General features: G+C 48.0%; 6 protein-coding genes across 6 annotated transcripts; 2 read left to right on the top strand and 4 right to left on the bottom strand.

Annotated features, from left to right (window-relative positions):
* Window positions 1-1,459: 1,459 nt before the first annotated feature.
* On the bottom strand, window positions 1,460-3,212 carry F5B22DRAFT_643703 (putative amino acid transporter; the record flags this gene model as incomplete). Its single annotated transcript, XM_047978312.1, has 6 exons — window positions 1,460-1,876; window positions 1,940-2,331; window positions 2,404-2,528; window positions 2,613-2,679; window positions 2,741-3,002; window positions 3,060-3,212. 6 exons carry the CDS (start codon window positions 3,210-3,212, stop codon window positions 1,460-1,462), a joined length of 1,416 nt encoding a protein of 471 aa, XP_047833552.1.
* Window positions 3,213-4,543: 1,331 nt separating this feature from the next.
* On the top strand, window positions 4,544-6,028 carry F5B22DRAFT_634449 (FAD-linked oxidoreductase; the record flags this gene model as incomplete). Its single annotated transcript, XM_047976979.1, has 2 exons — window positions 4,544-5,127; window positions 5,209-6,028. 2 exons carry the CDS (start codon window positions 4,544-4,546, stop codon window positions 6,026-6,028), a joined length of 1,404 nt encoding a protein of 467 aa, XP_047833551.1.
* Window positions 6,029-7,995: 1,967 nt separating this feature from the next.
* On the top strand, window positions 7,996-9,746 carry F5B22DRAFT_541455 (uncharacterized protein). The gene is made up of 8 exons (XM_047972852.1): window positions 7,996-8,131; window positions 8,223-8,500; window positions 8,563-8,688; window positions 8,740-8,821; window positions 8,895-9,001; window positions 9,052-9,180; window positions 9,236-9,390; window positions 9,451-9,746. Exons 1-8 carry the CDS (start codon window positions 8,080-8,082, stop codon window positions 9,572-9,574), a joined length of 1,053 nt encoding a protein of 350 aa, XP_047833550.1. The 5' UTR covers window positions 7,996-8,079; the 3' UTR covers window positions 9,575-9,746.
* A 6-nt stretch (window positions 9,747-9,752) lies between these two features.
* Window positions 9,753-12,277, bottom strand: F5B22DRAFT_541426 (uncharacterized protein). Its single transcript, XM_047972851.1, has 2 exons — window positions 11,324-12,277; window positions 9,753-11,225 (listed from the first exon to the last, which is right to left on the bottom strand). Exons 1-2 carry the CDS (start codon window positions 12,183-12,185, stop codon window positions 9,919-9,921), a joined length of 2,169 nt encoding a protein of 722 aa, XP_047833549.1. The 5' UTR covers window positions 12,186-12,277; the 3' UTR covers window positions 9,753-9,918.
* Window position 12,278: 1 nt separating this feature from the next.
* F5B22DRAFT_541425 (uncharacterized protein) lies at window positions 12,279-13,738 on the bottom strand. Its single transcript, XM_047972850.1, has 3 exons — window positions 13,444-13,738; window positions 13,131-13,389; window positions 12,279-13,080 (listed from the first exon to the last, which is right to left on the bottom strand). The coding sequence occupies exons 1-3, from the start codon at window positions 13,612-13,614 to the stop codon at window positions 12,833-12,835; spliced, it is 678 nt and encodes a 225-aa protein (XP_047833548.1). The 5' UTR covers window positions 13,615-13,738; the 3' UTR covers window positions 12,279-12,832.
* A 2,821-nt stretch (window positions 13,739-16,559) lies between these two features.
* On the bottom strand, window positions 16,560-17,549 carry F5B22DRAFT_643698 (pectate lyase; the record flags this gene model as incomplete). Its single annotated transcript, XM_047978311.1, has 4 exons — window positions 16,560-16,699; window positions 16,773-16,986; window positions 17,068-17,363; window positions 17,501-17,549. The coding sequence occupies 4 exons, from the start codon at window positions 17,547-17,549 to the stop codon at window positions 16,560-16,562; spliced, it is 699 nt and encodes a 232-aa protein (XP_047833547.1).
* Between the last annotated feature and the right edge of the window lie 8,119 nt (window positions 17,550-25,668).

Below are 25,668 nucleotides of genomic sequence, written 5' to 3'. Positions count from 1 at the left end.
CGGCGAGCTCCGCTCGACAAGCCGCATGAGTAAGGCTCCAGCATACATGACACACACCGCGAATCGACGTTTTCAATGCAGTAATAGTTATCAAAAAGTTATCTGAGAACCAACCTAACACCAATCACCTTGCGAAGCGAGTTTTACCCCATGGGGTTGGAAGGGCGGTTGGTTAATGAGGACACATGGCAGGCAATAACAAGTGAGGAGACATCTAGGTACCGTATCTGAAAGGGCTAGAATGTCTAGGTGCCCGCAACATCATCTCCCTCCTTTGACTACATCTAAGTCGGTATCCATTCGGTGAGGCGTGCAGCTGTGTAGACACCGAACAGTCCGCCGGCATCCGGCTCGCTCCCTGAGCCCCCGGGACTATATTATTATGTACATCCATGCAGATACAACCCGGATATGGTCTAGAAGTCATCTCGGCCCGAGTCTGTCAGATACCATCCTCAAGATGTGCGGGAGAGCTATCTTAGAAGTGAATCGGTAAGGCGCTCTTAGATGCCCCCTATCCAGTGTCCTGCATCTTAGCTATAAACCTCAATCATTCAACAATTGTTGATTACAGAATAAGGTCATAATTTCTAATTCAGCTTGCCCACAAAGGTCAGCTATTAAGACATTGGCTAAGGTACGACAGACAAGATACACAATGAGTTTCGAGGAGCGTGACATGAATGGAACGTACAAAGGTACGCGGTTCTTTCTACAAACTAGCAGGAGAAAGTGTGGAGGTGCCAAGATACTAGAATAATCTAAGTGCTACTGACATCGTTTGATATATCATCTGCATAGAGCTCCTTTCTGCTTCTTTTAGTTAACATAGTTCTAGAATTCTTCTTCAAGTCCTCTGAGGGAACTTTTGCGTCTTCCGCGTGCCTTCCATGCACCGGTTGGCTTAAGTTTCGAGCAAGCAACCGTTGTAGCAATTCCAACCCTACCCCTTGGAGAACCACCTGTTGCCCTCTCTAATACCCGGGCTAATTGATCTCTCAGCCTCGCATCACGACCTCAACACCTGGGACTACATAAAACATACGGCTGACATCACTGTTCCGAAGTGAGTCAAGCAACATGGGTCCGGAAGTTTCCGACTCCCGTATGCCCTGTACGTCGCTCATGGCACATGCCTTGTTCGGACTATTAGACTCTTGTTAGCTTTGGTAAAAGCAAGAAAGCGGCAGCATTAATGGTTGGTGAAACAGCACTTGGTCGACTTATCAACAGTAGCCCTATTATGCTGATTTTACCACTGGCTTCCCTCAGGTGACAGAAGACCATGTAGCTGGGGAGGGATCTTACTAAGGGTGGTGTTAATGGTTCTGTTATGTTTAATGGTAGAATGCGAATGGATGCGATTAATTTTCTATCACAGAAGAATTCACATAAGCAACCCCTGCTTTTGAGTAATGAGATAAGTTTCCTAAAGTGTTTAATTGCCTCTAGTACATAATCATACAGAGTTAGAGTTGTCAGCGCATGACCATGCCGCTGAACCTCCTGACTCGTTGTACGAGTTGATGATACCAACAATGGATCCGTAAGTGCCGGCAATCGTAAGGAATGTTCCCGATACAATAACGAAGACACTAAAGAAAACCATCCAATGCCAATGCAAGTTTCGCTCCTTTTTACACCAGTTGTCGTACAACCACATGCACCCCATGGGCTGGAATGACATGAAGGTACCGAGAAGGGCACCGATAAGCGATATAAGTCCTCCAAAGACAGGAATGGCACTCGCGATTACGTAGGCAATGACTGTGGTACCTAAGGTGCACCCTATCCATGAGATCCAATGGGTGGGTGTATTTTCAACTAGATGTCGACTGCCAGTCCACATGCGGACAAAGATAAATTTGGCGGGTAACTGAATTCAGAGGTTAGAGTTGAATACATTAGCAACGCAGAGCAGGGCTGGGTTTGCACATACATGAATGACAAGCGTAGTTGTGACCAGCAGTCCTGGCAGCGCTAAACCGTACGCAATTCTCTTGACCAGCGGGCCGGCGGAACCAAGAGCCGGTGATGCAACATACGAGCCGCAGAAATAGTACACAACGGTGCCAATAATTATGTAGGTAGCGGTTACAGTGGATTGGCAGATGAGCAGGGACCGTGTATACATCTTCGGATCACGCATCTCGGACACAATGGCAAAGAACGCGGTGGTTCCGGCAAATGCAAAAACGAGCGAAGATACAGCCGATATAGCTTCTTCGAACGAGGGGTTGCCAAAAAGTTTGTAGTCAGAGGCCCAAGGACCGTCTTGTGGCGCGTCTGCTGGGCGGTCTTGAACGCCAACAGCAATCGTAACAGTAAAAACTGTGGTTAGAGGGGAAAAAATTAGTCATTGTGTCTAAGTGGGCTAATTCAATAGCAAGTAGAAGAACTCACTGGCAGTAAGGATAGTAGAAAGACCAACCCAAGCCAGCCAGGTAATACGACCGAGCGTCTGTATACTGGACAAGCCAAACCCTGCAATAGCAGCAACAGCAACGAAAACGGCAGTGCATGTGCCACTGTTCAAAGTTGAGGGTTAGTTTTCGAGTACTAGTAGAAATGTTTCGGCATGTAAAATGAATCAATCCCTCAGAAGTGCTTACTGTAAAGAAACGGCGTTCAAAGCGATCGATAGACCTAACATGCCCGAGCCGGCAACAAAAATCCAGTCTGATATGCAGTGTCAGCTACAATTTGTTTTTCTTTGAAACAATAGAAGACCAATACTTACAGAGAGTATATGCGGCACCGAAGCACCAAAGTCCAACCCGTCCAAACAGCATTCGACCAACGTCGTCGAGACTATAAACTTCGGGATGGAGAAGTTTGAAGACACCGACCATGTAATTCGACCAAGTTGTAATGCACGCGATGCTGAGTAGAATAATAATCCCGGGAATGAGACCCAAGACGTTAAAGGCTTCGGGGATAGAAAGGACACCAAGTCCAATCTGTGTCTTCATCATCAGGACAGCTGTGCCCACCCAACCAACCTAGACATATGTCAACGACTGTAACAAGATTACGTTTATGAGTCTTTGACTCCTTACATTCCTGTAGTTTGGCCCATCCTCGGTGATTTCGCCAAACACTGCGTCATGGGTGACTTCCGCTTCGATATCACCGACCTTCGGCTCCCCCTCCATCGAAGCACGTTGAGCAGGCGTCAGCTCGTTCGACTTTGTTACTTTTTCTGAATGCATGATCAAAAATGATTGACTAAATGACTGACAGGAGGCATAGTGGCGATACTGTATCTTGTCACGACGCCGGCAAGTCGGTTCCTTTTATATACTTAGGGACACTAATTACTCTACTTAAGTTGCATTAACTATGTCTACGGGCCACTCCGATATACTAAGTAAGTAACCTCGTATGTTGGGGCAGGGCTGAACCTAGGTTATTATAAACCTAGCTCCTTGTTCGAAATCAACGGCTTTCGCCCGAGCGTTTAGAGAACATCAGAGCAGCAGCGTTAACCCAGCCGGACTCTACTCATCAGTCATTGAGCTAGCCCTTTCGGTCAAAACCGCGAAAATCTTCGGCAGAATTCCAGATCTAGTGAACTGTACTATCATGCATACACGTCAGAGTAAATACTAGATGTACTGAATCAAGTAGTATGGGTCTGTATGGGGTCTGGTGGAAAAGGAGGTATTACTAAGGTAGTACACCACATGTGCTTGAGTTAACACCTACTAGGGACGCAACCTTTCCGACTCTTCCAGTCCTGATGACCGGTCGTTTCACCGATTCAGAAGGGAAAACGCGTACCCCGGTTTTCACCCTATTTTTTTCCGCCTGGGTTTACCCTGCAAGTGCCGTTAGACCCCTGTGAGAACCCTATTTCCCCGAAACCCACAACGGCTCAGAGCATGACGTCACATCGGGAGCGCTTCCGATGTTTTGAGGTACCGAGGTACATCTGGGTTGGGGTAAGCCGGGATAGTCTGATAAGTGTCAGACGCATGGACTGGAGTAAACTGAGATAGATAGAGGTAAAGTGAGATAACTGAGATAACTGAGATAAACTACTCCCTCATCGAATCCTGTGTAGTACACTCTCGTCGGTGCTCATCTCTAGCCACCATCAGGCGGCGCAGCCGATAACCAACCGATAGTTACCTTGCCGCAGGGAATACAATGCTGCTTATCAGTCATTCCCAAACCAGACATTATATACTGCAACATGGCGTCCATGTGATGTGATGCTGGGAAGTCTGGAATGAACTGGCCGGTGGAGCCAATGTGCGAATTCGGCATATGCTCCCGTCAAGCTTGGAAGATGGGTGGTTCCTGATATGTATAGGAGGAAAGAGGGGTAACAGGCGTCGAGGACGTGTAGATAGCTGAAAATAGGGAAAGAAAGGTAAATTCATGTTGTTTGTACGGCCTCAAATCAAGTAGACTCTATTCTTTAGCAACGATAGAGAGACGAGTCATGTCAATAGCTATGCGAGGCGATTTCTGCAAAAGAGTTGTCAGGACTCCTTACAATAATAACATTGTGTCTTTAAATACTGTGACAGCCCCTATGCTTCATCGCCTGCCCAAAATCTGCACGGCGGCTAAACGCTTTGATCATTCTTCAAAACAAATCTCGACATCATCAAACATACATAGCCGCAATGGCCTTCAATTTCAGACAATCGAGAAGTCTAGTCCCGCACCGTTGTCGGTTTTACCAACATCCGTCTTATTGCGGTCACTCTTGGTTTCGAGCGTCACCTCTAAACCCTACCTCCTCAGCCCCTCACTTTCCATCCTCTCCTTTCTTTCCCAGCCGGACAGGCTCTCTCTCCTTAGCGTTGATAGAAATCCTTTTCTCCGCTGGATCGTCAAGCGATTATTGTACGACCAGTTCTGCACTGGTGAAAATGCAGCAGATGTGAAGAAGACTATGAGCCAGATGCATAAATTTGGCTTCTTGGGCGTTATCCTCACGTACGCTAAAGAAACCACTTCTAACCACAAGACCAAGAAATCAGAAGTGCCAGGTTCTGCTTCGCTAAATACTCATAATGTTGGAAAGGAAAAGTGTGCGGAAATTGAGTCTTGGAGGGCAGGCACCCTCCAGACAGTTTATATGACTAACAATGGGGATAAAATTGCTTTGAAGTAAGTTCATTTTGCTCAGTCGACGGACAAAATCTGCAAGATAATTCCAACTAAGGCTAACCTCTTCCCCGTCTTCTACAGGTTGACTGGAGCGGGTCCTATCGTAACAGAGGCTCTCGCAGCCGGCAGTATCCCACCAAAACAAATGTTAGATGCCCTTAACGACATATGCCTAGCGGCACGCGAGACGAAAGCTCAGATCATAGTCGATGCCGAACAACAGCGATTTCAGAAAGGTATCGCTCGTACAGCAGTGATGTTGATGCAGCATTACAACACGGAGAAGTTGCCATTGGTAACACAAACGTATCAATGCTATCTAAAACGTACACGCGAGTACTTAGCGAAAGACCTTGCCAAGGCCTCTAAAGAGGGCTGGTCGATCGGTGTCAAGCTTGTGCGAGGTGCATACATGACCACAGAGGAGCGGTCGAAGATCCACGACACGAAACAAGACACAGACAATGCATACGATGGCCTCGTCAGAGACCTTCTGCGTCGCAATTGGGAAAGCTTTGGAGGGCTAAGAAGCTCCGGTAACACGCATTTTCCGGAAACGAGTGTATTACTGGCTACACACAACAAGAAGAGTGTCATGGCAGCCCATGAGCTGCACCAACAGATGGTGATTGAAGAGGGCGCTAAGGCTGTGCCGCTGGAATTCGCACAGCTACACGGCATGGCAGACAGCGTGAGCTTTTCCCTCTTAGGTGCTAAGAATGCGCAGGGTGAAGCACCACAGGTATCCAAGTGCAGTACCTGGGGATCATTGGGTGATTGTCTGCCGTATCTACTACGGAGAGCAGTTGAAAACCGTGAGGCTGCTTCACGTACACAAGATGAACTTAATGCACTCTGGGCGGAGGTCAGACGGCGCATGTACTCATTTGTCAGACTTTAGATTTCATGATTCAATGCTGAAGCCATGAATCTCTAGGGTTTTCTAGCACAAGATTGACCTCTGCGTCCTCCCTTCGTGAAGCCGAAACATATGTGTTAAACTGGTTGGCAACAGAAAGGCAGTGCCATGGTCACCCTTTTCATTTGTTATAGTCCATAATTTACAATTCAGGGGTATTATATCAGATGTCTTTGTCAGAAAGCATTATTGGTTAAATTCAATACAAACACTTGACCAGACAACTCCTAGTTCGCCCTCCATCAAGCCCTTGCGCGAGGTATAATTACACATTAATAATATTGTGAGATCCTAAGTCCAAAACTCGGTTATCACACTGCTAGAAGGGCTGTACAGGGTCTAAAAGTCAGAAGTCTGAAGGCATTCAGACTTCTCTGACTATATATAATGTATCTCTTTGTTCCTCCGTCCTGAGACCCCTGACACACACCCTCTTACTAACCACCAAGTACTCTCCAAGAGCCCATCACTTAGTAAAAATAGGGGCCGTTGACGATGTTTGCTGACATAACACTAATATGACCTCAGCATACATATTATTGATTCGACAAGTAAACTTCATGTAGTTGTATATATTCCCACAAAGAATCCCGCGATTAACTTCGACAATATTTACCTACGTATACAATAGAGATATATTCTGGTTCGATATAACTGTTAACTAGCTTGTGAATATTGAAACTAGGCAGAAAAGAACAGTCTTTTATCGAAGATGCAGTAAACTATAAAACACCATCGAGATTAAACGGGGAAGCGAAAACAATTGCGTCTCGTTCTTAGATACAGTTCATGACCAACATGCGGGCCTCTTTTACTCTAGCTAGAGGGTGCAGTCGATTTCTCCTAGTGATTAATATAAGTCCTTAATGTACAGTATAACAAGGGCAGAGATACGGGCTTGGAACTTGATGGTATTTGGAATATGATAATCTACGAGGCCTGCAAAAATCCTCGGCCATCCAATTTCTTCTTGGCCTTGGTGGCTTGGCTCGGCTCTATATACAACTAGTCTGCCAGCCCTAACCGCCTAGGTCTCGTTAGCTTGTTCCATGAAGTGAAGTCAGTATAACCTCACTTTCCAATATTGCCTGCAAGTCTTTGGAGATCATGAACAGCCTGCAATGGCCTTCCGTACGGCCGAAGCGCAAGGCGAACTGCATGCTCAGCTTGTACGCGTGGAACATAGAGAGCCAAAGCCGCCGAGCCATCGCAGCGTCAGTCGGCTCCAGTAGGTATATTTTACTTCGGACTAAAATCTAAGTATTGCTGCTGATTCCTCTCTGAATGTCATATTTCTGTGATAGAGCTTTTAGAAATCAAGCCACCAACTCTGTAACATATCTTGACGGCGATCTTCATCATGAAAGCGACCGGTACATGAAGAGGCATCATGGCGCGAGGACAACACCTGACTGTAGCATGTTGGTAGCAACTTCAAATGGAAGCAGGGTTGTCATGTCACGATAACACACCATGTTCATCTTAGTCGCTCTGCACTAGACCTCTCAGATACCTCAGAATCTTGGCTAGCGGCTACCTGACTAGAACACTATCACGGATGAATCGGATTCTTTTAATCTCCATGCTGTTGTTGGCCCATGACGGTTGCTCGAGCCCCGTTCGATATTTGCAATGGGCAGTGGCTGGCAACCTAAAAAACTGAACAATAATCTTACAAAGCGACCAGACATCCATGCGTCGGTCACACACAGATATCCTACGAAGCATGGTTCATCCGAGGACCGTCTTTCTCCCGGTGTTGCGTTTTCCGCATCTTCGTCACTTAACCATGACCATTATCCTATTATGGATAATGGTCCTTTAGGTCTGATGGTTAATTAGTAAGGTCGGGTGATTGATTACCCTGTACCACGTATCGTCCCCCACGTCATATAATGTTATATAAATGCGATTCCCGAGGCCACCGATACGTTTCCAGCGGCATAAGACGTTGAACCAATCACAGGTCATCGCTTTTCTTAATCGGGTATCTCTTACAAGCCTCTGACTTCACAACCACTCCTCTTAGTATCATGGCTCACAATATCCTTGTCACCGGCGGATCTGGCTACCTAGGTGGCTCTCGTGAGTAACACATATCTCTCAGGGAACATTTGCATGCTACGAACCACTTCTGAAGAAACCTGTTGATAATCACTGGTCTCACACTTGGTAGTGCTCGCACGTTGGCAGGAAACAAACCTTCCCGCCTATAACAAGCTATTTGCGCTTGTTCGCACACCTGAGCAAGCCGATGCGGTCAAGAGATACGGCGCCGAACCTCTCATCTTCAACGCCTTCGACGAAGTTGAAGTCAGGGCAGCTGTGGTTGACAACAACATCTCGATTGTTTACCATTTGATCGCGCCTCGAGACCATGTATCACAATCATATTTCATCAAGGCCCTAGCCGAAGTGAAGAAGCAGAGAGGGCATGATGTCCACTTCCTCCATGTGAGTACTTGAACGCAAGAAAGCGGAACAAGTTCAGTTAGCTAATACAGATTGCGGTGTAGACCACTGGGGCCAAAATATTCTCATCTCATGGAGCTGCACCAACGGACCAGCCCCTGCTTGATAGTGATCCTAAGTTGTACGATATCCAAAAGGCGCAGAGGGCTTCGAACCAGTGGATGCAAGGCGTCAGTTCTCACTCCAATTTTGGGAGCTTCCCGTGGCTGACCAAATTGCAGGCCACCAATATCAACAACTTCGTGATTGAAGAGTCAGAGAAACATGGCATTCGCAGCTATATCTTCGTGCCTTGCATCGTGTGTGAGTATTCTCTTGTTTTTAAACTCGAACACCCATCATGGACATCGTAATGTTAAGATATCGTTCTGTATAGATGGTGAGGGCGAAGGCTTCGGTAACCGCATATCGATTCAGACAGTGGCGATCGTTCGCGCTGCCGAAGCTGCTAAGCGAGTATACAGAGTTGATACCGATCGGCCAGTAAGTGAATTGCCCTCTAGATCTCTGTTCATAGGAAACTAAAGAAACAGACTTGGCCGGTGTGCTATATTCGCGATAACACAAACTTGTATCTCGAGCTCATGCGTAAGATTTTGAACGGCGAGAGTCCTGGCTATGGCAAGAATGGTTACTATCTTGCCGCATCCGGCAGTATTGCAGTAAGTCTCACTATATGTATCGAGCCTTTTTAGCTTACTAATCTTCTGGTCACAGTGGGATGACTTGTACGCTGCTATGGCGACTGCGTTAGCCAAACGTAACGTCATCTCCGATGATGCAGTGACTATGGCCGATGACCAGGCTATCGAGCAAATGGCTCAGGGTCTGGGGTGTTCTAAAGATCTAGTACCACTCATGGTGGGAGGATAGTGAGTGCCATCCTTTATATTTCCCTACACAAGCGTCTTTGCCGTTGACAGAGTTGGTAGTTGCACCTTCACCGCCGATCGTGGATTGAAAGAATTCGGCTGGAAGCCCCTCCATAAACCTGAGCATATCCTCGAATATGCTGACGCCGAGGTGGATTTCATCCTTCGGAACAAGAACTGGTAGGACAAACGACATTCAAAAAGAGCCAATCTTGGAGATGAATACCCAGAGTGCTACTTCTAATAGTTCCCACGTCATTTATTGAGCCTGTACATAAGACACTAAAGTAAAGCTTAATAGCAAATATAATGTGACAACTTCCCCGACGCGACCAGATCATAAGGAAAAGAATCGGATCCAACTCCACGCTCCCACAACTACTTATCCTAAGCCTCCCCTCTCTTCTTCTATACTCCAGTACAAACGATATGTTCAAGCCGAAAAGCTGTCACCATGCGGTAGAGTAGTCCCATCAGCCAAGTCATTCAGTAATTGTTAACGAGACTGCTGATACCATGTCCTATTGTTTATCCAGAAGTGGTTGCATTCCTCGAGAACAAGCGCGCCAATACGGTAGGGGCATCTTCATTGTCGATCACACCAGCCATTGTCATGACGACTCTAGGCAGCGTGTTGAGCAAGATCTTGTCCAACCACACAAACGGCACAGCCAGGATAGAGAGGAGGTAGAGGTCCTCGTTCATAGACGCAAGGAGGGCTTGCGTAACCTTCGCCATGGCGAAGCTGAGGATCCGAACCTTAACGAATAGCCAATTTCCCTTGTTGAAGAAGCTCCAGGGAGCTTTCAGCAACAGGTGGTAAAAACCGAGCTCTGCCAAGAACCAAACGGAAGCTTGCCAAAGGAATGCCGTGAACCAGTTGCCATCCGCGCTAGCGGGAGTCGACGCCATGATGTTTTTCCAGAAGAAGGAGTAAACCAAGACCCATAAGCCCCAGGAGAGCCAGTATGTGTCAACATAGGAGGGCCACAACGGCCAATCCAAAGAATATGCCGCCCTACCGTTTTCGAGCCAGTAGTATCGGCAGTACGGCAGGATGCCTCCAGACATACGCTTCCACAAGATTTCCTGGAGATGCTGATCGAGAGATGTGCCGTCGTCTGCCTCGGCGTGAATGAGACCTTGGTAGTACACCACCATGCACCGGGAGAGAATGTTGATGCGCGTGCCCTCGCCCGTCTCCTGTATCTCCCGCGTGAGCGCCGGCTTGATGTCGAGGATGAGCTCGCCGATATTCTCGGCCGTGTACCGGGTCAGCTTGGGGAAGACGGCGTACATGACCTTTCCACCGCGGCGGCGTTGATGGTCCATTAGGCGGTACTCGTTCTCGTTGACTGGGAACGGCTGGTACTGCGATGAGTCCTCTAAGTCGCCCATCGACTCCACGATCTTGGTGACCGTGGAGTTCTGGTTATTAGAGCTGAGCTCAGCGATGACGCGCCAGCGGTCCTCGTGGCTCTGGTGGAACCCTTTGGAGTGCTGGTAGATAGTAGAGTCGGCGTGCGCCTCCTCCTCCCACTGGAATCGCGAGCCCGGCGACGCGGACAGGATGTGGAAGATGCTGGGGGAGATGGCCATGCACACCTGGAAGTACCCAGCCATGGCGAGGATTGTGTGTATTTCTTGGTAGAAACTGGCTTGCTGCGGACCGGAGGAACGCCCTGAGCCGAGAGCTACAAGCGAGAGAAGAGGCTGGAAGATGAGAACAGTCTGACCCGCAAGCATATCCACCGAGTCCCAGAAACGATCGGGAACCAATTCAGTACCAACTGCTGCGCGCGCAATCTGGCGACGACCTTCCTTGCGTGTAAAGCCTATGAGACGTGTTAGCGTGACTCTAGAATTGTCTCGATGCGGAGATTGTGGCATCTCCGTGTCTGTAGATATCTATGAAAAACAATGGTCAGGTCACCTTCTTGAAATGCCCAGTGAGTGTCATGTCGGTCTAGTTCAGCTGAGAATGGATCGGAGGCACCAAATAGCAATGAGCTGAAGATCTTTTTCTCAATGATCTGTGCCAAGATGCCGACACAGAGCCACTTGCGGTGACGAGGATCATTTAGGATCTCATTCCACTCGACGTACCCGCTGTCTTCATGAGCCACGAGACGCGCATACTCTATGAATTGTTCCGTCATAGGCACCTGCCAGGCTGAGATTTCTTCCTTGGTGTCTCGCAGGTCTTCGAGACGGACATCAGCCCCGAACCATGTATCGGCAACTTCACAGATCTTATTATATAGAGTCCGGTAATTGGTGCGGTAGAAGTCGTCATCGTAGTCCGCGGGGTGCTTGAGCCGCCCGTACCATTCGGTAAAGTCAATCCGGGATGGGCTCCAGTCCTCCTTGCTCATAACCTCTCGCTGCCAGGATTCGACTGTCGTCCTAGGCTCTGTTGAGGTGGAAGATCTCGTCGTTCCCCATGTGCCGCTGGGTGGCGGCGTGAGGCTAGGACGGGGATCATTCCCTGTGAGCCAGTTGACGAATCCTACTATAGCCCCAGGTCTTGTTTGTACAGTTTCCGGGATCCCAGCCCATATAGTGCTCAGACCAAAAGGCGCCCAACCGCTCTTTGAATTTCGGGCATTATGCCGTGCAGCTCGAACCCTGTTGTAGAACGGTCCCCAAATCAAATCAGGATCGGTTGCAGTATAATATTTAAGAACATCCAAGAAGGAATAACCAAAGGTTTGGGGGGTTCGTCTGAATGTTCTTTTGGTTCTTGTGTACTCTACCGATGGCAATGTCGGTATTGTATCCCTAGAAGTCTCCATGATGCTTCAATGACGGTTTTTTTTTTCTGACGTAGCAGGGTCGATCTTACCTAACCTAAGGGTCCTTGACAGATACAAGACTGCACGAAGTTTAAGAAGACTTGCTACAAGGAACTATCAGGCAGGTTTATTGATAAGGCACGCTATTGAACGAGATCGCGACCATTAACAAAGACGTATCAGACAAAGAAGTTAAGAATACACACCTAAGATCATCGATGCTATAGCTGCCTGCTATCGGACGTTTCCGTGCCATGCTACCGTTTTCGGACTGTGTTTCTCTTTAGAACCATTCGAAGGATCCAGCAAGACTAGACAAAGCCCACATGTTATCGCAAACTCAAGGACCGCAAATTCTTCACCGGAATTATCTAGATTGGTCAACGGGGAGAAAGTAAGAAAAAGAAGAGTATTATATTATAAACCCTCTACTGCATCCTGCACCTCCTTGTCATCAAAACCGTACCCTTTCTGTGTCATAAGCTAAATCCCACAGCGCAGCCCAGCTTTAATCTTACAGTTTAGACCGCATTAGACAATTGTGTCTTATAACTGTCTCAGATCGAATATTGGGCTCTTATGCATCCATTAGGGAGAAAACAGCACACCTTAGTAGCCTCCCTTCCGATAATTTTGAAACTTATTATTTACTGCGGGGGCTGTTGATAGGGCTGAGGTACTTGTTGCTGGAATTGTTGAGGGGGCTGTTGCTGGTATGACACGGCTTCCGCTTGCTTGGGATAATATGCCTGAGGTTGTTGTGGTTGCATTGGGAGTTCAGACGCAACTACGGGCGCCGCACCAGTCGTACGGCCCGGCATAGCATGAAGGCCAGCTTTTCGGTGGCGATGAAGAGCAATGCTATGGCATATCAGAGCAGCAAGATAGACAACCCCTGGCTCACGTTAGTAAAATGAGAGACCTGCAATCATTCGATTATCTTACAGTTGAAAGCACCAAGGGCTGCGGCAGCTGCGGCGATCGCACCGTATGCAGCATAGGCAGTATAGTAATAATCATAGTAGTAGTCGTAGTAGGTGTAGGCAAGCAATAAAGCAGCTTGAGCAGCGAGGAGGCCAAAGGAGACGAGCCAGAAGATAACGTGGAATATATCTAAGCCGAGGATGGCCCAGTAATTATACGCATTGGGGGGGCCAAAATGAGCGACAAGGCAGTAGATGCTGGTTATAAAGCCAACAATAGACTATGAATAGAAGTTAGCAAGTCGTTTGGAGATCCAGCGGGCTTCGAAACTGACAGTAAACAGCATTAGAATCCCACCAATTATGGGAACGACGGCTGTCAAATACGCCGACAAGCCTAGGCAGATTGTCCCTAGAATCAACTGGATAATGCGAACAGCAACAAATCCCTTGGTGTAAAGGGGAATATGCTCTTTCCCGGCAGGGCGCTCGGTAGGGTACGACATCTTGCGGAAGTGAGGTATAAGTGTTCAATGTCAACCAGAAGAGATATCAAAAAGGAGAGCTAAGAGGGAGGTAAAGAATGTGGACGATATTGGCAACCGTATGTGTACGTATGTAATATATACGATAGCAAATGTGGCGAGGAGGAGAAGGTCTAGAGACTTGGCGAGGAAATCAGCTTCATTTGAAAGGTTCAAAAGAGGCCGTTCGGGCGGCTGCCGGAGAGCAACCGACCTACATATTATACCGTAGGCACAGGCTGTCGCGTGAGAAGAGAAGCACTTGATGATGTGAGTGGGCCTACATTGCGACTTGATAGAGACTTGTGACTTGCTCGCAAGGAGCTCCCAGAGGTAAGTAGAGTAATGTACAACCTATAAAAAGAGATGCTGTTGCGCTAGATGATGTGGCGCTTGAGCTGGAAATGCAGGATACTTGGCTCCCAAGCTAATCTCAAAAGTCTGTCGCAGATGCAGGTCTATCCAACGCCATCGCTATGCCAAGCGGACGATGAAAGAAGGCAAATATCCACTAAACGTACAACATGATCAACTACTATGTACGTATGCCTCACTCAACCAATATAAGTTAGACACAGGATGAGCATTGTTCGGGCATGAGTAACGAGCAGAACATGGTCATACATAGTAGAGAATCTGATTCCATACCCTATGTATGCTAGGTATCACATAAGGCAAGGTCGGCGGGATCACAACGAAGGTCAAAGACCCAGAAGACGCCTTACATGCGGGTAGGTAGAGGATACCGGCACTGTAGCGGCAGGCATTTGGGTGTGGAGGCCACCTTGAGGACGCTACTGTACAGGGAAGGAATCGTGCTTCACTAGATCCAGGTTACTGCGGCTGAAGACGAAGTCTCGGGGTGGTATATCTGTGCTGATCATAATGGCCAATTCAATAGGCTTTGGACAACCCTCTTCCAGGTGGACCCATGCACATATGGCTTGTCACATATCCATACTCAATGCTTCGCTTGAAGGGTCCTTATTGGGGAGCCTGAAGCCATTCGGTAGTTCTAGTGTATGAAGTAGTCAACGAAGAAAGGTCCGCTTCATTTTGATTACAAAGGACGGCACTTATAGCGTCGGTGCAAGAAAATATCATCACTAAAGGTTTATAAGTGCCCGTAGTGAGCACTAGGCGCTCTGGTGTATTAAATCAACATGAGGACGATGTTGAAGATTAATCGTTCCTATGTCTCACTCTTTCTCATAGATACTACTTAGTACTAAGTAAGGGGGGATTTCCTGTCTAGACAGGAAAACTTAAGCGACAAGGCAACGCACTAGGCAGACTTCATACTCTAAGTACTTAGCATGGGAAACTAGGGAGACCGTCCAAGGCAAAGAAGGCTAAGCGGGATGAGAGGCCAATGAGGGCGCAGCCGTTGGGCTTATTCCATCGAAGAGGAGAGGCCTGCGCGTAAGCCGGTCTAGAGACATGCCGCAGCTCTTGGCTTTAGATAAAATTACATACCCTACGCATTGTACTATGTAATCTGAGAGTTTTTCATCGGCAGTATATTTACTACAATACGAGCCTGCCGCTATGTTCGTCGAAACATTATGACAACCTTATCATTGGCAATTATATAGAATGATAATATAAAAAAGTGTAGGAATATGAAAGACCTGAATCCAGCCCGCCGGATCCCTCCACTCTCAAGTGGGCGGGCGAGCTATCTACACTGCCCCTAGTCGATCTAATGCACGCCATGCTAACTCGGGCATCAATGTCTCAGGCATAAAACAGTTCCGGTACAGCGGCTTTCAGCTGTATCAGCCCCAGGGTTTGGCGAAATGAAACGGTTCTCATATGAAGGTGTCTCCTCGCGATATAGGTATTCTGTACTGAGGTGTATTTGTAGGAATGCGCGATTGGAACAAGATGCATGAGAGGAAAGCCAGCCAAGGAGTATCAAACTGGAAAGAAGAAACACTTGTGCCCCCTCTCGTCGCTCTTACACATGCCTCGATACCACAGCTATGCGAGACTATAGCATGGTTTGGAACCGATCCATAACACACCAAACAAAGCTGGACTTGCATCTTGGGGGCATTGTCTCTGCCTCATAAGCAGAAACACTCTTAGAGTTCGGGCGAGACCCCAATCATCGTGCCCTTTCTCTTTCGCGACCTATTGCTTCATACGGGTGTCACTATAGGCCACCCCCAACCCTATGTTAACGGCTTAGTATCAAAGCTCACACACCATGGCAATCGGCCAATCGTGCAAAACTAGGCGCATGAAAAACACATGCACCTGACCGTTCGCTATGCTAATTAAGCATACTGCATCGAACCGTGCGTGCCTCTTGTACTTCGGGACTAAGATAACGGTATCGCAAAAGCGGCTCGTTACGCTATTCACATGCGCAATGCCTAACGAGCTGAGATCCAAACGTGCCAGTGGCCCCTGAGGACATGAGGCGACTGAAAATAATGGTGCTTCATTTAGTTCATGAGACTCAGCCCAGCTCTGAGTGCTAGGTCTTGGCCTTTCAACCAGTATCGTACATGGCCATCCTTCTCTCACGGGCGCTCTTCTGTCATTCATATACGCCATTAGGCAGCTTCGAGGACCCCATATGAGCCATCATCTCGCTCTCTTTGACACCTGGATAATGCGCACTTTTATAGCTGTTTTATAGCTGCTTGGAAAGGGTACCAGTGTACAAACTCATTAAAGCATATCTACTGTACGATATCTTCATGCCTCACCCCACCATGATAGAGAACTACTGCAATTATCATGTGAGTAATAGCCAGTTCAAGTGCCTGGGCTCACGGGACTAAATCTCATGTCCATTCCGAAACCCCCCAATCAGAGGATCTCATTTCCTGTATAGTGATGAGCAAACAATGCACCAGTTTACTTCAACGAAGGCGCTGACTTTACGATTCAGTGACGTCGCTGGCATCGTAATGTCAGTAGTCCGAGTAGCCGGAGCTAATCTTCTCAGGCTCATCGCCAGTGTTATTGCCCTCGTACTCGACGCATATGTCGCTAATGTTACTGACGATAACGTTGCTGATGGTGACGGTGTCACCATAGTTGCAGTTGATACCTATTTTCACTTGAGTTAGCCTGGAGCTGTTACATCCTGTTCCATGTCGCTAGGAAAGGATTCCTTTCCTTACCAACAGGGGACGAGCCAGTAGAGGCAGTGATGCCGTCTAGAATTACATGGCGTTCGTACATATTGTCACAGTTGCCGCAGCTGCGGTACAGCTTACCGAAGTCTTCGACGGGGAAGTCGCTGATGCTGACGGTACCGCCACCATTGTGCTGGATAATCTTATCCTCAGCGCCGTAGGCGCCACCGCCATTGACATCGGTTGTGTCGCCCTCGTTCTAGTTCTTAATCGAGAATGCGTCCTCGCAGACAGCGCTCCACCGAACGTTGGTGAGGGTGCAGGCACCCTTTCAGTAAACGCTCTCAATCTGGTTGGGTTCGTCGATGACATTGGACAGCGAGCCGCCCTCCTCAATGTGGAAGATGGCCTCCGAGTAGCCACCCTTCACCTGCCCCGTATAATCAATTCCACGGTTGTAGATCACCATCCCACCACCGAAGGACTCGCCTACCGCGATCGTGTATACTTCCGCGATCGTGTATACTTCCGCGAGCGCCGAACTGCCGGAAGGCCGGAAGGTCACGCTTGGTGACAGGAGCCCTAGGCAAGGCTGTAATGACAGGCTTTGATGTCGCCGAGACACCGAGAACGAGGCTAGAGGCTAGAATAACAGTGCACCGCATTTTGGTGAAAGTAGTACAAGTTGGTGATATCCGAGGGCATTTAAAGAAAGGCTAGGCAGTGAAGATGATGGTGAAGCCTCGAGTCTGGCCAGAAAAGATGTGGTGTACCGCCTTCGTGGACGAAGGCATCACTATCATCTATATTTAATGTTGACATGGTGTCATTAGCCATGGATGAGCATCTAACTTCTGTTCAGGGGTGCCGTGAGGCATCAGTGGACAACGCAGAATTGCTTCTACTACAAGCTTCCGGCAAATCAGTCAGGATCGAACAACCCACACGTATATGTTAGTCTCATCATAATGCCGATCATCAGATTCAAGCTGACTAGCTCAGGTCACCAATTAGGGAAGCATTAGACTCTCAGATGGTGGAATATCTCGCAACAATAGAAGATACCTTGATATCTGTGACGCAGCTGGTAATATAGATATTGCTAGTAGACATGGCTCTTAGCTGATCTACATTATTTTTACCCATTATAAGACATTAATCCAGTTTCATCTTTTCATTTGATGTAGATTTTTACATATAAGGTTCATATCGCACACGTCCAGGTTCGAGCCTTTCTTCTGCGCCGGATAGGCCCAGGAAGGACAGATCCGCATCATCTCCAAGTCAATGGACGATTTTGATCGGTGCAAATTTTCAGTCTGTTCACTATCGCCACATGGGCTGTCAGTCCTCGGGGGTTTTCTGAAGCATGGCCCAAAGAAGGCCAAGGGTTTGTTGAAAAAATGAAACTAGTTCTCAGCGCTGATATTACCTATTCCCACCAATCAAAGTGGTTCTTCAATAACAGTCCTCACTCACTGCCAGGCCTACCATGACGGCTGCACTGTGAATCTTCCCCATAATCCTCTGGTGGAATGTTGAATAGATGATTGACTCTTGAGAACATGAAAACCCAAGCTGTTGGTGCTCTTGGCTACGATCCCGGCCAACCACATAAAATAAGACTCTACATACAGCAATGACTATATTAAACGTAGTTAATTGATGCTATGAAAGTACGTGGGAATTTTCAGTAGTCATTCTCTTTGTGATCTCCTCCTCTAGAAGCCAGCGGAAATGAAACACATTGCATGTGTTACAATTCAATATAGCCGGGAGCTGTACACAATAAGTACATGAGAATTCTTGCTTGATATAAAGACATGCTGGCATATGTAGCGATACTACTAGATAGATGAGTACCCCGGTACATCTGCTTTCACTAACAAGATGAGCTCCATCTTGTTAGTCAATAAAAGTTCCTGAGAATTCTGCTCCTTGAGTTTTAGATATAGAGAATTACTAGCTAGACCATAACTAAAGGCAACTGGACATTGAATTGCATAGAGGCACTGGTACTCATTCCTGATACTCAGCAAGCCAATGTACTATAGAAATAATCATGGGGAACATTGAGGATCATATGGGATTCAATGATATCCCCCGAGTCATTGAACTGAGTATTAGGTCTGATATTTTTCTGCAGCAAAGGCCACACTTAGTCCCAGCAATGGAGACGTATCTTTCCGCATCTACACCAAGAAAGATGGGTATTACTACGCATTGACTTCGTGGTCAGACATTCACGTACACCATCTATGCCATTCCCAATACCTCGGGTGCTTAACAAACAGCTTTCTCACGCTAGATGATCAGGTTTGGCCAACGGGGATGCGTGTTATACCTACAAACGGTGCACGTGTGCTGTGCATAGACCAGATATCAAAGCAAACTACACGCTATCCACACAAACATCATCAGTACGTACCACTGCCATCATTGTCTACGTGCTTCCATAGCAATCTGTGAATAATGTGTGTGGTTTTTTCTTTCCTGAAGGCGGTGTGGGCAGTTTACTGCCACTTTGCTTTCCAATGCCTATATATTCTTTCAACTTTCCAAACTGTCCTGATCACTTCCTCTTCCCTTTCTCTACAAGGGTGTCAGACTACAGGCTGATTGCTTGTGGCTATCTTTAGACACCCTGACATTCTTCCAACACTATCATCATGCATCATTAAATCGTCTTGAACCATCCTGTTATGCAATTCTTGTTACAATATCTTGCTTTGCTCTTCAGGTAACCATCGTCTATCCTCCTTTGACTTGTGTGTGAAGCTGACAACATAGTTACTCGGCGCCATTTTCTTCTGCTTGGTAAGTCAGACACTACTGACCTGTATTTGCCTCGGCTCATCCTCTTAGGCAGCTTCAGCTTCAGCGCCATGCTTCGTCCTTGTGCCCGCTTGGTACAGTTCGTCGTGAACGCAGAGTCCTCCTGCATCCCGTTATCATTTGGTCGTCGCAAGTAAGTCTTACCTCCAGATTTATCTATCCCATTTCTCCTTTTCGGGATGGTTGTCAACATAGGTAACAATTTACTCAACTTATACTAACTTTCTATTTCAGTGATTCCTAATCCTCCACGAAGCTTCCAGAGCGACACCACAAGAGGAATCATTGAGCACCAAAAGAACATGCACCTAGAAAAGGTGGTATCCTAGATTTTTCATACTGGAGGATTCTGCCGTCACCAGGCACAGGCCCATGAAGAACTGTCCCTCTCCCAATAGCATCGGTCCACCTCTCTGTTTGAAAGAGTAATGGATTCCCAAACTCCTGAGGATATCACACATTGACTAACCGTTGGACAGAGACCCATTGTGCTGTCAACCAATGTACCAGTCGCCCAGGATGCTTCTTGTCTATTGCTCCCCAAGCACGCACAAACACATATCAAACCCTACCTATCCACACACCCACATGCCCATCCACATACACGCAGTCGACTGAGACGCCGCCAAGCTCACCCATCTCCATCATCCAACACAAGCAAAAACTACCCCAAGGATGAGATGGATATGCTTTATCTTTCTCTAGGGGATAGTGATCAGCTACAAAGGAGAGAGCGCCAGCGATAAAGACAGCAGGCCTGGCCTACCACATCAATGTCCCTGGCCAAGAATCCCAGCCCGGATCAGCTGTGCTTCCCACCAACAGCAGATCCTCTCATCAAGATGGAAGCCGAACGGCCGTGCCAGTCCCGTAGGATCCGAGTATTATGCCCCAACGCATACCCCGACCGCCTGCTTGGTGGGCGGGACATGTGTTGATGGATAATACTCGGGCCATTATTGCCTGCTTGGTAATAATGGCTGGCTCTTCGCCGGACGGCACGAGTGCGAGATGCCGCCGCTACCGCGCGCTGTGCTGCAGCTGGCTTGCCAGAGAGCGAAGCGGAGGAAGAAGATGAACATGTCAGTATCTACCGTTGAAATCAATGCTCTCTATGATACTAACCAAAAAAAAGGAGACGCAGCCCGACCTCAAGAAATATATCCTGATCAAGGAATTCTGGACGGTGGACGAGACTGATTGGCCAGCGAATGTGGCTGATATGGCTAAGCTTACTCCTCAGAGGACAGTAGAGAGAAATGGGGGAGTCTTTCTAGCCAAACCCAATGAACTCTCCACAACAGAATCATTGAGACGCCGCGCCCACACGATACGGGACCAAGGCACTGCCGGTATAGGGCATTGGGGAGCGCTCCTGCGCCTCAGGGGCACCGACCACTTCATGATTCTGTGGAGAAGATTACATGGGATGGGCAAGCGTGCAGTTCATTGAACAGCTCAGGACAAAGGAGAGATTGGAAGGCCACCTCATAGCCAATTTCGCTATCTGGACTACCCATGGCCCCAAGTGTTTAGTGGAAGTTGCAGCAACTTTCGTGCGAAAAGACCTAAGACGAAAAAGGTCGAGCAGCCATGCCAACAGCTATCTAAACAATACTACGGGCCACGGGTGGTCATGTGATTGTCGAAGTGAAGAGCAGCACGGCCGGGAGATACCTGGGAAGGCATAAAGCAACAGGTGGGAGAAACAAGAGGAAGGCAATGACGAGGACAGGGACGACAAGTCCACGGGCGATATACGTCGTGTTTTGGACATGAAATTGGATTGGACAACTCTTGGGGGTACATGTGACGGTATCTGGTTGGTACAGCTCACGTAATAATGATTCTACACTTTTGGCGCCAACGACAATACATACAATAAAACATAAAACTGGTACCATTCTTATTTTCCACTTGTGACTTGGCATAATGAGACACTGCTCTCATCATGCCTCGGGCATTCACTAGACAGACTCCTAACATTGTGGGCCTTGTCTCATGCAAGAATCACAGCATTAATGACAAAGGTTTGCACCTCTCATACTACCTAGAAAATAGCTTCCAGACGCAAATTCCATGATAATATAATACCTCATGGCATTGCCTCCCGGATCAACGGAATCCCAAGCTTAACACCACATACCAATAATGGTCCCTATCGTCAACTTGGACACTAAAGTAGGGAAAGCTGTAATCTGTCTACTGTTTGAGGACGGTTCCCTGCGGTAAAACACAGGTAGAAAAAAACACCCCGACTCTTATCCGATGAACTTAGGGCGTCTAATCTAGGTTTCCAAGCATACTTAGTTACGAAGCGAAAAGAGACTAGTGACCATATAGAAATCCTTCTACACACGACAAGGAAGAGAATGAAAGGTAATGAATAATGTTTTCTTATTGCCTACACTATGCAATAACCTCGTACACTTTCGTCTCCATTGAACACATCTATGGGCTAACTCTGAAGGTCAGCGCCTCGGATCGTCACATTATGTGGCTCTATCAGTTCGTGCCCTGTCTCCCATCCAAGTCATGCACACGTATCCAGGATCAGCAGAGGAAGACGAAACCTCTGATAACCCTATTACATACAGATTTGAAGACCAAGAAAATCGAGGCACCGAGTACCCCCCAATGTCTATGACTACTTGTAATAGTTTTCAAAACAAGTAGTTAGCCAAAACAAAAGCCCGAACAGCCCAACATTTCTAGCAAGGCTAGAGAGGCCATGGACAAAATTCGTTTACAACTCCGGGCAGTGAGTGGATATGAAGAAAATAGTTAAGAATAAGCAAGAACACCCCTCGGTTACGGTAATGTAGAAATGTAGTATCAAAGCAGCCGATACCGTAACAATGCGAGGTTGAAAATAAAGGCGGGTGACAGCTGTGTCGACCAGCCTCAACAAAAAAACATAAGCCATGGGGTATCTCATTGAGTTCTGGCAAAAGTTTGGAATGCTTGGAACCGTAAATCACGGAAATATGAACATGGGGTCATCCTAATCTGGATGGGCTCCTTCTAGGAGAAATCTTCTGCAGTAGGGGACAATCCCATGCGATTGATGCGCTGGATTAGCTCCTTGGTCTCACGGACAATCTCGAAGGCGATTGGGGGGAGGGTTTGAGTCCACATGCGCCATTCTCGATCTTTCTCGCCGAGTCCACGAGCTGCCAGTTGCTTGCCTTGATCGCCGGCTTCGAGTAGTCGCTGTCGACATGCGGATAGTCGCTCAAGCATGTCGCCTAAGTTGCTGACCGCTTCAGTTTCAGCCACAACCTGAGCCACAACCTCGGCAATGGAAGTGATCTCTCCATTAATTTGTTGGATGGGCGCATCGCCACGGATAGATCCTACGAGACCTTGTATTGTCTGAACCATGACTGCCGTCTGATCCTCTAAATAGATCTTAAGGTCTTCGAATTGTCCATCTTGAACTCCGTAGCCATTAGGAGCCGATAGAAAACCTTTGTTTACTTCATTATATGGCATACCGCCGTTTCCGTTCATCTGGCCGTTGGGTAGTGCTGGGGATTTTCCCGAGCGAAGGGATTCCCTAGGTGAATTATAAGGGCTATAAGCAGAGGAGTTGGCACTATCCCGCATCCCTGCGCGCAGGCCTTGAAAGGAGGGTGGTGGAGCCAATGGTGATCCAGCAGCTTGTGGATATTCATCTGGCTGAGTTGTGGTAGTACGGTTGGAGAGGAAACCTGTCGATTCAACGGGCGTGATAGAACCATCATCATCGTCCTCAAGTTCAGCGGCAGGTGTCGTTCGGATTTTGACAGTCCGTAAGAGTTCCACAAGCGCAGCGACAAGGTGTGAGGCGGCCGCATCAAGTAGTGATACGGGAGAGATACCGGCGGCGGATGCGAAGTTTTTAGAAGCTGTAATGAGGTTATTGGCGGTAGCGGAAACGCGATTTTTTAGTTTCTGGTGTTGGCGCGTTGATTCTTCGTCCCTCGTCTGTGAATCATCAATGTCCTTGGTGATACGACGAACATTGGCAATGACCGACTTCATACCATCGATTACTCTTTCAGGCTCATCTGTACGCGCACAACGCAACAGCTCGTCGATGGAGATCTGGAACTTTGTGACGTGCACATCCTTCACCAGGCCATTGGATTCTGCAAAACCTCTTTCTCGTATATACTTCCCAGCATCTGTGTCGATAGTAAGGCCGATAGAAGATGCGCGCATGTTTCGGAGTTGAGTTTTCGTTCGAGCATAACGACTCTTCCATTCATGAACTTCCTTCTCCAGCTGCTCAACTGTTTTCTCTAGTTCACCTTGTTTCTCCCACGATGGCATGTGTTGCTGGGAAAGAGCCCTCATCTCTTCCAGGAATTGTCGCGCTTCGCGGCGAGCTTCATCTGTCACCTGCTGCTGTTCCCGTAAAGCTAGGCGAAGCTCTTCGTTTTCTCTCATCATTGCCGAGTCGTCAATGCCACGGTTGCTCTGGTGAGCTTCTTCGAGGTCGCTCCGCAGAGCTCTGCTCTCTGCGGCATGCTCTTCTCTCAGACGTTCGAACTCATTTCGCATCGAAGCGTTCACACCTTCCATGTCTGCTAATTTACTCTCCAAACCTGTGCGCAACGATTCCCATTCTTTCCTCTCTGCATTTGACGCAGTACTCCGGGAGCGCTCGTCATCCTTTAAGATGGCGACTTCTTCATCTCGTTTTTTCATCTCAGTTTCCATACCTTGCAACTTTTCTTGTAGGTCTTGGACTTGTTTTTGGTAGTCGTCGAGAAGCTTCTTATCAATCTACTATGTGTCAGTTTATACTGTGAGGATTCGTGCCGGTGTGAGAAAATTACCTCTGAAGCGGGGCTTAATAACTCTGCCTTGTTATCAGATTTGCTATCACGACCACGAGAGCCAACACCATCGTTATCCTCATCGTTAGAGCCAGTACCATCATCATCTTCCTCGACCATTGTGCTCTTATTTGGAACAATTGTATTACTTTGAAACTGTTTAGGCAATGGTCGGTCGAAATTGCCATTAGTTGGCACTACAGGTGAAGGTGGTACTGGAAAGTCACTGGGGACTCTTGGTGGACCGGCAGAACGAATAGAGCTTGCATCAGATGGCCTCCTCATAGCACCGTTCGGCCCTCTGGGCATTCCCATGCCATTCACGGGAGTCCCGGTCCTGCTCGGTGGAGCGCCAGGAGGTGCTCCAGGATTACTTCGGCGAGGTGTAACGCTTGCGACGAATGCTGGAATGCGCCTCTCCAGCTCGCAGAAAACATCAGTAGCTAAGTCTCTAAACCTTGGGGAGCCAAGAGTAGAAAGCTTTTGGCGGGCCTGGTTGCGCTTTGGATGAAAATTCGGCTCCGGCATAAGGTAAGGGGGCGGCCCGGTGTTGGGAGGCGCACCTGGCGGCGGTCGCCTTATCTGGCGCCGCATCAACTCATCAAAAACATCGGTAGATAGTTCAAGGAACTGGACGGATGACAACCTGAGAAGCTTGTCTCGGGCCTTATTTGGGGGCGGATTCGCTCTCCCATCCTTGGATGTGGAGGCCAAGTACCTTCTGAGTGCGACATAATGTTCTCCTAATACAGCCTCGGTATTATCTTCGCGTATACTTCGTCCGCTCTCACTGTGCGCATAGGTACTAGAACGGCCAACAGAGGGTGGAGGGGAAGGGCCGCCGACACTCCTGGGCCCGCCAGGAAAACCATTCATCATTCCGCCAGGGCTTCCAGAATCTGGAGGAGAGGCAAGACCGCGATTATTAGGATAAAGACCGTCGGCTTGGTATTTCGAAGGACCGGACCACTCACTACTACCACCTATAGAGACAGGTGACAGTGGTGCATTGCGATTGTTCATATTCAAGAGAAAGATCGGGGGCTGTCGGTAGCTCAGGCGAGGATGTGGCCTCGTCCAGTCGGAACAAAGGAGCTGATAGTGATATGATCCTAGAAGGATCGTGCGCCAGAGAAGGGGCTTCGTGTTTCCAGGCCAGCCCAGCCGGCGCTACGCAATCCTATGCAGCACCCTCTTCGGTATCCGGTTGTGATCCAGTCAATCCACCGGGCCCGTTTCGATCAGCCCGTTAATCGGCTCTGTTCGATTTTTCACTCGAC

Source organism: Xylaria bambusicola (genome assembly GCF_022495145.1).
Source record: "Xylaria bambusicola strain CBS 139988 unplaced genomic scaffold F5B22scaffold_8, whole genome shotgun sequence".
NCBI classification, from domain to species: domain Eukaryota; kingdom Fungi; phylum Ascomycota; class Sordariomycetes; order Xylariales; family Xylariaceae; genus Xylaria; species Xylaria bambusicola.
Note: the sequence above shows the minus strand (reverse complement) of the source record. Positions and strands in the feature narration are given on the sequence as shown.